Raw genomic sequence first — 12,154 nt, 5'->3', positions numbered from 1 at the left:
GACACACAATGTTAAAAACATGGACTTGCAGGAATGCTATTATTCCCAAGCCCGCCTAGTCGGCACATCGCCCAGAGTACGCCAATGAGGACAAGCTTGACAGGGCACCTTGGATATGTTACAATCCTATCAGTCTTGTCTGTGGCAGTGATGATTGGCCGGGTTGAAAGTAGTCGACGACTCTTCGCTGCGCCCAGCTGGCGCACCGAATCACTGGGCGTGGCTATGGAGCACAACATTAACTAGCGTAATGGCTACCGCTGATATTAAAATGGACCACCTACGGCTGCAACATCCCGAACAGCGTCGCGCCGAACGGGGGCCAACAGCTTCTAGCTTGGATTCTCGCGGTGGCGCGCAGGAAGTGATAAGGCACGACGCGTCCACGCAAGCACACCGAAGGGATGTGTCAGCCCCAGCAGCGGCGCGGGTGCTGCCGGCCGCTCAGCAGCCACGGCCGCAGCCTCACTCGCAGCTACCGCAGCGGCAGGAAGAGGCCGCGCGTGCCAGTGCTAGCCCGCCTCCGGAATCCACTGTTCAGTACGGCCGAGTAAGATGGCTGCGACTGCCGTACGGCAGGGATGTGGCCTATAATAAGCCGCTGCTGGAGGCCGTGTTCCCTGCCGCCCGCGCGGCGGCGCTGCTGGCCCCCACCCGGCAGCTGGCCATGCGTGTGACTGTGTACGTGGAGGTGGCGGCGGCTGCTGGCGGGGCTGAAGATGGTGTCAGGGGTGGTGGCGGTGGTGGTGGCGGCGGTGCGGGGGATGTGGGGGTGGCCGGCGACAGCAGCAGCGCCACGCCTGTCGGCGGCGCGACAGGCCGCGATGCAGGTGGCAGCGGCAGCGGCAACGGCAGTGGTGGTGGCGGTGCGGCGGTGGCAGCTGCTGTGCCAGCAGCGGCAGCGGCAGCGCCAGGAGGGGTGCAGCTGCGGCCCTACCACGTGGGCCTGCATATGGACTGCCGGCAGGGCCGCGGCGTCAAGCCCAGGCCGCGCCTGTACCGGCTGGAGCCACTCAGCCGCGAGATGGGCTGGCAGGGTGTGTGGGGCGTGCGGCGTGGGAAGATGGTGCTTGCGTGACTGTGTTTGTGTGTTTGTGTGTGTGTGTGTGTGTGTGTGTGTGTGTGTGTGTGTGTGTGTGTGTGTGTGTGTGTGTGTGTGTGTGTGTGAGTGTGTCGGACTGTGTGCAATCGGCAAGGTGGCGAGTGACTGCTGCAACAGTGTTACCTGTGTGCCCTTTCCCCGGCCCCCTTCCATGTGTTCCATGCTCGCAGCCGGCGCACAGCTGTCGCTGAGTCTGGAGCCGCTGCCGCGACCGCAGCCCAGCAGACCGGCTGCTGCAGCTGTGGCCGCAGCTGCCGCTGCTGACCGCGACAGTGCCAACGAGCCCCCTTTCCCACAGCAAGGTCAGGGGCTGAGCCCGCACCAGGCTCAGCAACACCAGAACGAACAACAGCGCCGGCAGCGCCACCAGCAGCGCCAGAAGCCTCAGCTGGTGCCGGTGCTGCGCCTGCTCAGCAACGGCGACGGCCAGCGGCTGCCGTCCGCGCTCAAGTGCCTGGCCACAAAGCGCCGGCGCCAGGCGGAGTGCCTGGCGAGGCAGCTGGGGCTGCCAAGCACACACGTGGCGATGCAGCTGCCGCATGCGGCGCTGGCGGCGGATGGGCGTGAGGACGTGCCGGTCACGGCGTACACGGCCGCCGCGGCGCAGTGGCTGCGCGGCGCGCACCTGTTGCCGGTGCAGTGGCTGGAGGAGGAGGAGGAGGAGGAGCAGGCGGAGGGGAGAGGAGCCGAGGAGGAGGACGAGGAGGAGAAGGGCCGGGAGGTTGGGGCAGGGGGTGCAACGCGGAGGCGCGGGCGGCTCACGGCGGCTCGCATCGTCAGCACGAAGCCTCTCTGCCATGAGGCCGCGAGCGGCGGCAGGGCAGGAGGTGGAGGCGGCACTGGGCCTGGCGTGCCGGCAGAGGGGGAGGTGTACGTGGTCCAGTCGCTGCTGCCGCTGCTGCGCCATGCAGGCGCGGCACCCGGAGACGTCGTGGTGCTGTCTCCCCTGTTGGCCCCGCAGGTGGAGGCTGTAGCAGCAGCAGCAATTGCAGGGGGCGATGAAGTGATGGGCGCCGGCGGTGGCAGTAGCCGCATCAGCGGCCTTGGCCGCAGCGGTGGGGCGGCAGCGGCAGGCGGAGGGGACACCGGCGGCGGTGGCGGCGGTGCTGCGGGAGCTTGTCGTGTCATCGCGGTGTGTGTGATGCTGAAGCGGCAACGGCAGCCGCAGCAGCAGGTGGAGGGGGAGGAGGAGGAGGTGGTGGCCGAGGAGGGCGGGCGGCAGGCGGCTGCGACTGCCGCCACCAGCATACGGCGGAGGTACCTGTTCCCACCGGTGCGGGCGCACCTGAGGGGCCGCCCGCGGCAACGGCCGCAGGCCAGCGGGGTGGGTGCGCTGGCGGCTCGGGCTGTTCCTGCTAGTGCGCGGGATGCTACTGCTACTACGCGGGCTGCTACTGCTACTGCAGCTCCACGGGCGGCGGCGCCAATCGCCGCCGCCGGCGATGGAGGTGTCAGGGTCGCACCTTCTGAGGCCGACGAGGCAGCAGTGGCGGCGGTCCGGTGCCAGCAGCGGCAGCGGCAACAGCCGCACGCCGCCACAGAAACAGCACGGCCGCCGCAACCGCAGCAGCTGCAACCACAGCAGCAGCAGCTGCACCCGCAGCAGCAGCACCCGCAGCAGCAGCACCCGCAGCAGCCGCAGCACCGGCTGCTGCTGGGCGTGAAGCGCAGCGCGGCGGAGGCTAACCTGGGTCCAGGCGCAAGGCCAAGACCAGGCCCAAGCCAGCAGACTCCGCCGCCGTCGCTCAGGCAGCCCTGCGTACCACCCAGGCCCCCAGCAGCAGCAGAAGCAGCCAGCGGCAGCGGCGGCAGGGGAAGCCACCTGCAGCCCCACCAAGCAGCCGCCGCGGCGGCGCCAGTGTCATGCGACACTGCAGCGCCGTCGCTGGCCAGACCGGTGGTCGCGGTGTCTGCGGCGGCACCATATCCCACTGCTGACGCCGCACCGCCAGGGTCGCCGGCCACAAGCCGCCGCCAGCCGCAGCCGCAGCCGCGGCCCAGTGCTTTCCAGTCCAGCTCAGGGGAGGGTGTTGGCAGCCTGCTGCTGGCTCGAGCGGCATCCCAGCCTGTCCCGGCTGCCGCGGCGGTGGCGGTGGCGGTGGCGGCTCTCGGCGGTCAGCACCCCCACCCGACTCCCGGTCGCCTGCTCAGACAGCTGTCCGCGCAGCCCGCGGGCTTGAGGCGGCCTCCCCCGGCGCCGCTGCCTTCAAGTCTGCAGCCGCAGCCGCGGCGACAGGTGCAGCTGTTCGACCACCGCCACCGCCACCACCACCACCACCACCAGCACCAACACCAACAGCAACAACAGCATCAGCCGCAGCAGCTGCCACCGCCTTGTCCTCTCGGCGCGCCGCAGGCCCAGCGCCGGGCTGACACGCAGCCCCCGCCGCTGCTGCGGCGGCAGCAGTCCCACCCCCAAAGCAGTTTGTCCCGGGCTGAACACTCGCATCAGAACCAGCCCCACAACCCGAACCAGATTCAGCCCCAGAACCAGAACCAGACCCTGCAGTCGGCGCCCCGGACAGAGCGGCTCAACTCACAACCGTTCTCACCGCTGCCGTCACCCCAACTGCAACCCCAGCCGCCACCCCAGCTGCGGGCCCGGCAGGAGGCATTGTGCCGCGCCGCCAGCGGGCCGGCTGTGGTCCGACTGCCCCCCGCGAGTGGCCGACAGCTTCTGAAGCCCTCGGCTTTCCTACCAGCCGCAGCGGGCGCAGCCACCGCGGGCGCAGCCGTCGCGGGCGCACCGGTGGCAGGCCGTCGAGAGGTGTCGCAGCGCCCGCTGCCGCAGGCACCTGCGCAGCCTGCGGGCTCGAGGCGTCTGGAGCAGCTGCAGGCAGATGCCCGAAGGGACCCGGCTCCCTTGGCAGACGCGGGCGCTGGCCGCCGCTCCTCATCACAGCAATTGGGCAGGGCGGCTGTGGCCGCAGATGCAGACCAGCGGGCCGCGTTGGCCGCAGCAGCTGAGGGGCAGGCGACGGCGCGGGCGGCAACAGCACCGGCGCCATGGGCCGCAGTGAAGCCGGAGCCTGCTGAGGCGGCGCCCACAGGCTGCCAGCCTGGAGGCGTGAGGGCACGGGCGCCGCCACCCGCCGCATGTGCGTCTTCGGAACCCGCGCAGCCGCCCGCAGTGGCGGCAGCAGGGGCTGCAGGGGCACGGCCGGCAGGACTGAGCGCACAGCAGACGGCTGCGGCGGCGTCACCTTCGGGCGGGGGCAGAGCCGACGGCGTCGCCCCTGTGGCGGCAGCGGACACCGGCGGCAGCGTCAGCGGCGGCGGCTCGGACAGGCGCTTCTGGCGGCTGGGTGCGCATGCGCCCGGGTCCACGGGCGTGGGCATGGGCGTGGGGTCGGGGCTTGGCGTGGGTGCGGTTGCGGTTGCGAGCTCCAAGCGTGTGAAGCTTGAGGTGGCAGCGCCAGCGAATCCGCCGCCGCCTCTGTCATCTGTGAAGTCGGAACCAACCTTACTGGCAGGGCTGAGCTCGGGGCTCGGCCCTGCTCGCAGCGCGCCGGTTGGCTCCGCGCAGCAGGTGGGCGCGCCTGGTGGCGGCGGTGTCAGCAGCGGCCCGCTGCCACCCAGCCGCCTGGGCCCGGCCGGACCCCGCACCAGCAACGGCCAGTGCCAGCAACGGCAAGACTTGAGGCAGAAGCAGCAACAGCAGACGCAGCAGGCCCAGGAGCCGCCCACACTTGCTGGCAGCGCCGGCCCTGCCGGCGGCAGAAGCAGCAATTTCACTGCAGGGAGCCAGGGCGGCTCAGGCGGATTCAAGAGCTGCTTCGCAACGGCAGCCACCGCCGCCGCCGTAATAGATGATCTTGAAGACCCGTGCAAAAGCAAGGGCCATGCCACAGCTTCGCATCTGGGCATGGGCATGGGCATATACACGGGGGGCGGCCCATGGTTGAAGGCGGAGGCGGAGGAGGCGGGTGCGGTTGCGCTTGCGGGTGGGGGTGACGTGGGGGCGGCAGCGCCCGCAAAGGACCTCTTACCACGGGCTACGAGCGATGCTGCTCTGGGCGCACAGGAGACAGCCATCTCTTGGCGTGCGCTGTCCGCCCAGGTACCGGCGGCGGTGCCCCCACTGCCACGGACTGCTGCTGTCACCGACCAGAAGCCGGTTCCGCCGTCTGCTGCCCACTTCCCGCCCAGCGGCGGTGGGAGCGCGGCGGCCGGTGCCGGCACAGCAGCTGCCCACTTGTGTGCGCCGCCGCTTGCTCCTCCGCCAGCCGCCTCCGCCTGTGCCGCCGCCGCCACCATCACCGCCACTGCGACCGCCGTCCCAGCCACCGCCATCGCTGCACCCAACCTCGCCGCAATCACCACAGCCACCGCGGATGCCAGAAACAGCAGGTGCGAATACACCTACCCCACCAGCTTCCTGCAGCTCCCCTCACCAGCCACCACCGCCACCACCTCCCTCACCACTCGCCACACCGCCAGCGCGCCCGAGCACCAGCAGCTGCCGCTTCCCCCGCTGCAGCCCAGCGAGCTGCGGCTGTGCGGCCTCACCTTCCACCCGGCCCTGGCGCCGGCCGTGACCGCCGCCATGGCGCACTGGCAGGCGGTGGCGCTGGGCGGCTGCCCGCTGTCCGCCGCCGACCCTACCACCCGGCAGCTGCGCATTGTGGGCCTGCCCTCGCCGCCGCCCGCCTGCTTCGGCCCGCACCGGCTCAAGCGCAACATCCTGCTCAGCAAGCTGGCGCACCTGCTGGGGCTGGCGGGGGAGGCGGGCCGCAGCGACGCGCCTCTGCCGGCCGGGCGCCTGGAGCTGCTGCACGTGCGCCCGCGCGGCAGCAGCTGCTCCAGGCGGCCCGCGTCTGAGGCTGTAGGCCCGGGGTTGGGCCCAGGCTTGGGCCAGGGCCTGGGGCTGGAGGCTGCGGCCGCCATCAAGCACAGCGCTGTGTTGGGTGTGCTGGGCGGCTACGTGCTGCCGACGGACGAGGCGGCCAGCATGGCGCTCAACGGCTTCCGCCAGCTGCCGCCCGCCTCGCAGGCGGCGGTCAGAGAGGCGGCCAGGGAGGCGGCAGGAGCAGAAGGAGGACAAGAAAGAGAAGGAGCTGGAGGAGGGAGAGGAGAAGGAGGAGGGGGAGGCGGTGGGTGCTGCCTGGACCCGGCGGATGCGTGGAAGCTGCTGGTGGCTGCCCACACCGTGCCACTCGCCGCCGACACCGAGACGGCACCGCCGCCGGGAGCAGTAGCCACAGCAGCAGCACCGGCAGTAGCACCTGCACCAGGAGACACGGCAGTAACAGCAGGCGGCAGCAGTGGCAGCAGTTGGGCGCTGTGCACGCTGGGCGGCTACGGCAACTTGGGCGCGCTGATCGCCGACCCGCGCCGCCAGCCCCGGGCCTGGGTGGAGGGCAACGACGTGGAGGACGTGGGCGGCGCCGCGGCGGGCCGTGCCAACGTGACGGTGGGTGCACACATGTCTCTGCGTGTGAGGAAAGCACAAGGACGTGGGTCTATTTCTGGGTTTCATCTTGGGTTTTGAGCCGCCTTCCCCACGTACCGCCTCGCCCATCGTGCACTGCATGGATCTGCGATTTAGTGGACCGCCTTATCCCTTTACATCCTACCCTACCTCCGCCCCGTCCTTCTGTGCACCTGTCCCGGTCATCACCCTTGTGTGTCCTCCCTCTGCTCCCCTGTCCTGCCCGCGCTTCAGGTTGTGCCGGTGTGTGTGCGCGGCCTGGTGTTGCCGGTGCTGGTGGCCCTGCGGGACGTGGCGCCGGGCGAGCCGCTGCTGCGCGACCGCGGCGCGGCCTGGTGGCAGGCGCTGGGGCCGGCGTGGGAGGTGCTGGAGGAGGGCGACGGGCTGTGTGTGCCGACACTACTGGCAGCTTGCGGGCCGGCGGGCCAGCGGCAGGGGCCTGAGCAGGAGCCGGAGAGGGAGCAGGGTCAGGAGCAGGGAGTGGCAAGGCAGGAGCAAGGGCAGGAGCAGGAGCAGGGGCAGGCGCAGGAGGGGGCTCACTTTGAGGGGCCGCCGGAGCGGCTTCATCTGCTGGACCCACCGCCGCCACCCTCTGTGGACACATTACAGCCGCAGCCGCCACTGCAGGAGCAGCCACAGGAGCAGCCGCACGTGCAGCCGCAACCGCAGGAGCAGCCACAGGTGCATCCGCAGGAGCAGGAACCGCGCATGCTGCTGCCGGAGCTGGTCCCGCTGCCTGCGGTGCCAGTGGGCCAGCTGCCCAGCCGCCGCCTCCTCCGGAGCGGCCAGCAGCAGTCCGCAGGCTACCATGATGCCCACGGGGGCGACTGGAGGGACCGGGGCGCCGCGGCGGCGGCGGCCGCTGCTGCTGCTCCGCCGCCGCAGCAAGGCAGCTGCGCGGTGGCAGCCACAGCGGAGTTGGCAGCCGCAGGCAGCTATGAGCAGCTGCCGCCGCCGCCGCCGCCGCCAGGTCCGCCGCCAGCTTCGCCGCCCCGATGCCGCTCGCCGGTAGGGCCCAGCCGGGAGGCAGCGGGCCGCGCGGCGCGGCTGTCCTCGTCCTCATCGAGGTCGGCAGCAGTGGCAACAGGGAGGGGGTCGTCAGAGAGGTCAGCAGGTGCAGAAGGGGGGCGCAAGCGCGGCGCGGAGGAGGTCAGGTCGCCTGGTGGGAACGGCGACCGCCGGCGCCGGCGGAGCAAGGAGCGAAAGCGCGGCCGCGGGGGTGAGGGTGGTGAGGTCGGTGACAGCGGCGATATGGACCAGGAGGAGAGGAGGGGCAGCAGGCGCCGCGAGGCGTCCCGCACCAGTGGCAGCAGCCGCAGGGAGGGTGGCGGGGACGTATGCGATCCCGGCAGCAGAGCCCGGCACGCAACCGGCGACAGCGCCCGCCGCGACGGCAGCACCACCGCGGTGGCTGCGGAGCCGCTTCTCCAGCAGCCGCACCAGCAGCTGCCGCAGCAGCAGCAGCAGCAGCAGCCCGGTGCGGCGGCCTGTGCTGGCCTGGGCCTCGGCCGCGAGAACTCGACCAGCAGTGGCGGCGCCGCAGCCCCCGCCCGCAGCAGCCCTCCGGTGGCGCCGACCTACATGCTGACGGCTGCAGACGCCGCCCCGGCAGACGTGTGGATGCCGCTGCCGCACGCCGCCTCCGGAGACGGCGGCCCACAGCACCAGCAGCACCAGCAGGTGCTGCTGAGCATGGTGGAAGCGCTTTGCGCCACGGGGACCTTCAACCCGCAGCAGCAGCAACAGCACTCACATCCGCAGTTGCCTCAGCCGGCGCTGCCGCCGCCGCCGCCTCAGCCGCCGTTACCGCCGCCGCCGCCGCCGCTGCCGCCGCCGCTGCCGCCGCCGCCGCCGCCTCAGCCGCCGCTGCTGCCGGGCCTTCGCGAGCTGTGCGGCCCGCCCCCGCCGGGTCTGGGGCTGCTGGGGGCGATGCTGCACGAGCGCCTGGACCGACTGGTGAGCTGCTGTGACCGCAGGGGGGTGGAATTGGTTAGAAGACCGAGCTGCGTGCGTGCATTGCGTGTCTTGCGCGCGTGCTTGGATGGTTGCGTAGCGGCTGCAAGGTCATAGTAAAAGGGACGGAAGCAGGCAGGCTGAGGAGGAGGAAGCGCAGGTCGTGCCTGGGGCCCTCTGTTCGTGCCACGACCCACGACACTGCCACTGCCGCGCCCCCCCTGCCGCGCCCCCCACTGCCGCACTGCACCACACAGGGCATGGCGGCGGTGCTGGCGGCCAGGGAGCTGGTGCAGCGCGGCGTGCTGCGCCGGCGGGACGTGCATGAGGCAGCGGCGGCGGCAGTGGCGGCACCCGGCTGCCGCGGTGGCGGTGGCGGCCTGGCGCTGAGGCCGCGCTGCTGCCCCGTGCCCGGGCTGCTGCTGTGGGTGACCGGGGGGCAGCAGCCCGCCGGTGGAGGGGGCGGCGGCGGGTGGCGGGGCGGGGACCGGCTGCCCTGGCGTGCGCTGCAGGTGCGCTGCAGCCACCAGGACCTGCTGCGCAATGTGGCCCGGGCGGACCGGGTGAGTGGGTGGGTGGGTGGGTGGGTGGGTGGGTGGGTGGGTGGGTGGGTGGGTGGGTGGGTGGGTGGGTGGGTGGGTGGGTGGGTGGGTGGGTGGGTGGGTGGTGGGTGGGTGGGTGGGTGGGTGGGTGGGTGGGTGGGTGGATGGGTGGGTGGGTGGGTGGGCGGGCGGGTGGCCGGAGGGAGCTCGTGGAAGGAGTGCTAGCTTATGTTAGTTGCACACAGCCGTGTGCGGGTGGCGGTGGTGGTCTGCTTGTGCGTGCCTTTCACGCTGGGCAGGAGGGCCGGGCCGCTTGCATTCGTTGTCCTGGTGGAGGGGTGAGCCGTCCCCATGCAACGCGGGATTGATCAAACCGCCGGTGTATGGTACAGTGCCCAGCAGGGGCGGGGAGGGCGCACATGCCCACATGTCCTTGTTTGCCACCAGCACCTCCCAGACCCACTCCACCAGCACCTCCCAGACCCACTCCGCCAGCACCTCCCAGACCCACTCCGCCAGTGTCGTCTACCTACCGGGCCTTGCCGTGCCGTGCCGTGCCGCCGCAGGTGACCCGCGTCCTGCTGCTGGACTGGTTCAGGGACCTGGCGGGCCCGGCGCCCACGGTGCGCATGGAGCTGCACACGGAGGCGGGGGCGGAGGCGGAGACGGGGCGCGAGGAGCGTGAGGCGCCGTTGTTGGCGCCGGCCCCTGAGCGGCGGGGGAGGCCAGGAGGCAGAGGGGGAGGGGGAGGGGGAGGCGGCGGCGCGGTGCACGGCCGCCACGGTGGTAGCGGTGTGGTGGAACTGCCGCTGACGCTAGAGCTCTGGCGCATGTACGAACGCGAAGTAATGCGCATGTAGACATGTGTGTAGATAGAGACGGTGCTAGAGAGTATGGGAAGCGAACTACAGCGCTGAGTTAGTCATGCGATGCTAGATTGGGTGGTTAGGGTAGTCAAGCTTTTGACGTGGTGTTTGCCCAATCCTGTGCGCTGCTGGGTTTGGTTGATGTGGCCTGCTGCTGGTTGCTGGGCATGATGCAGTGGACGGATCAGGTGCGGTTGATTGCACCTGCGGGAATCACTTTTACAGTTGGTGCTGATCGGTCCTGCCAGGCTGCCGGGCCTGCCAGGCTGCCGGTCCGCCGTCACCTGGCTGGGGGAGAAAACTTCGCCGCGACTCGGCACAGCTGAATAAGTTTTGCGGTTTTGCCCATTCAATCACTTAACCGATCCTCATGACGACTGAAGCGTAAGCTCATCCTGCTGGTTGGTAGCTCCTTGGGGCAGGGCAGGGACACTGCAGTCCGCGCGGCGCTACTGCTGCCATTGTTGTCACTGTACGGCGGACATGCATGGGTGCAGGCGTTGCTTTGTTTAGTCGCGGTGTGTGGCAGTGTTGCCTGCTGGTTTCGCAGGCACGGTGCAGACGTGTATGTTGAACCTTCCTGGCTATACTCGCTGCACGCTGCGTCTGACGGCGGAGGTCATTGACCTGTGCGACAGTGACTGAGTGCGTGGCAGGTAGCGTGGCTTTGGTAGCGAGCGAAGCGGTGTACGCCTGTTGGTGGTGAAGCCGCTAGGGCCGTCGTGAGTCTTGTCGCTCGCTTATTATTTGCTACGCAAGGTGTGCTAGCTACGTGCTTTGGTGCGCTCGATCGTTGCTTGCTAGTCTTGCTGGTCAACGCGAGGGGCGGGAGCCGTACAAGATGGGGTAACCCGCCCAACCCATATGACTTCGCACAATTTGACGATATTAAAGCGCGTGTATGTTCAACATGGCTATCATGTCCGAGTTGGTTGTGCTGAAGCTCATCGACGCAGGTGCCGCTCTTGGATCAAGCGCCATTTTCGCGGGCGGCCTCGTATATGGGGCAATAAGGCTAGGGAGAGGCATTGAAGGCATTGGGAGAAGCATTGGCGACAGCTTGAAGGGCGTCAAGTCCACGCCGGAGCCGGAGCGCGACCGCTCCGGCGGTGACCACCTCGAGGCGGGGCTGGAAAGGCTTGGAGACAAGCTTGCAAGCCGGCCGATTTTCGTGAAGGCCACCATCACGGTCGCGAAGGTGAAGAAGTGAGTAGCCAAGCTTCGGGGTGGGTGCAGCTTGCCAGCAGATTAATTACATACAGTATTTGCCCTTGCTATTAACAGGTGAAGGCAACAGACGCTGGCCTCCCTCACCCATGTTCCAGCAAGGCAACGTATCGCGCGGCCTTTCGTTTGTCGCGAGTTCGCAGCAATGCTTCCTGGATGTCAGAGCAGTGGATATTATTCTTGCTCTTATTGCCATTCAACCTACTTGATGCAACGAATTCTCGCGGGGTCGAGGCAGGGGAGGGAGCAGAGGTAGGCTGATTCACGCAGCCTGACGACGCAGCGGCTGTGGGAGGGCCGGCCAAGCAAGCAGGACGGACGTGGCTGCATCCATCTTACCGCACGGCCTGCTGGTGGTGGTGGAACTACCGCTGATGTGGAGAGGCCAACCGCCTGTACGTAGCTAGCTAGCTGGGTTATGGCGTGTGCGCTGCCGGATTGACACATACTGAGGTGGCCAGCAGGCAAGGGTGAGCCCACCAGGTAATACTTTGACATTGAGGACCCTGCGAATGCATGATTACGATGGAGGGGCATGTCCGGCGTCTCGACTTGTCGGGAATCGTACCAGACCTGACCGCGGATGTGTAAGTGCCGCCGTACGAGGGTGTTCTCATACATGTCCTGCAGCGCTGGCTGTCGCCTTTGCGAATAAGTCTTTGTCCACCGCCGCTGCGCCGCCGCCGCCTTCCCTTCCCGCTGCGCATGCACTAGACCAAAGATGACAAGGCTCCCTGCGAAAGGCCTTGCCGCCCGGGCGTGTCGAGAGAGTCTGTGCGCGGGTGTGCGTGTAGACGGGATGGAGTCGATGGATGTTAGGCCGCCAGCCAGCCGCCAGGTCGGTACAGAGAGTAGTGGGAGAGCGAACAAAGGAAAGGCGGGCCAAAGATTTCGCTTTGCTTGTGTGGTCGATGATGGAATCTTGAACATGCCCAACTGGTTACACTTTAAAGTATTATTTCTGCAGGAAGGTCTGGACATAGAGGCCAGTAGTAGAGGCCAGTAGTTGAGTACATATCTAGGATGGGCTTAT

General features: G+C 68.9%; 1 protein-coding gene across 1 annotated transcript; it reads left to right on the top strand.

Moving 5' to 3' along the window:
- The first annotated feature begins 38 nt into the window (after positions 1-38).
- On the top strand, positions 39-12,154 carry CHLRE_09g402601v5 (uncharacterized protein). The gene is made up of 5 exons (XM_043066080.1): positions 39-1,037; positions 1,273-6,515; positions 6,768-8,489; positions 8,744-9,049; positions 9,595-12,154. The coding sequence occupies exons 1-5, from the start codon at positions 272-274 to the stop codon at positions 9,886-9,888; spliced, it is 8,331 nt and encodes a 2,776-aa protein (XP_042920768.1). The 5' UTR covers positions 39-271; the 3' UTR covers positions 9,889-12,154.

This window comes from Chlamydomonas reinhardtii, chromosome 9 (assembly GCF_000002595.2).
Source record: "Chlamydomonas reinhardtii strain CC-503 cw92 mt+ chromosome 9, whole genome shotgun sequence".
NCBI lineage: Eukaryota > Viridiplantae > Chlorophyta > Chlorophyceae > Chlamydomonadales > Chlamydomonadaceae > Chlamydomonas > Chlamydomonas reinhardtii.
This window is presented reverse-complemented; position numbering and strand designations above follow the sequence as displayed.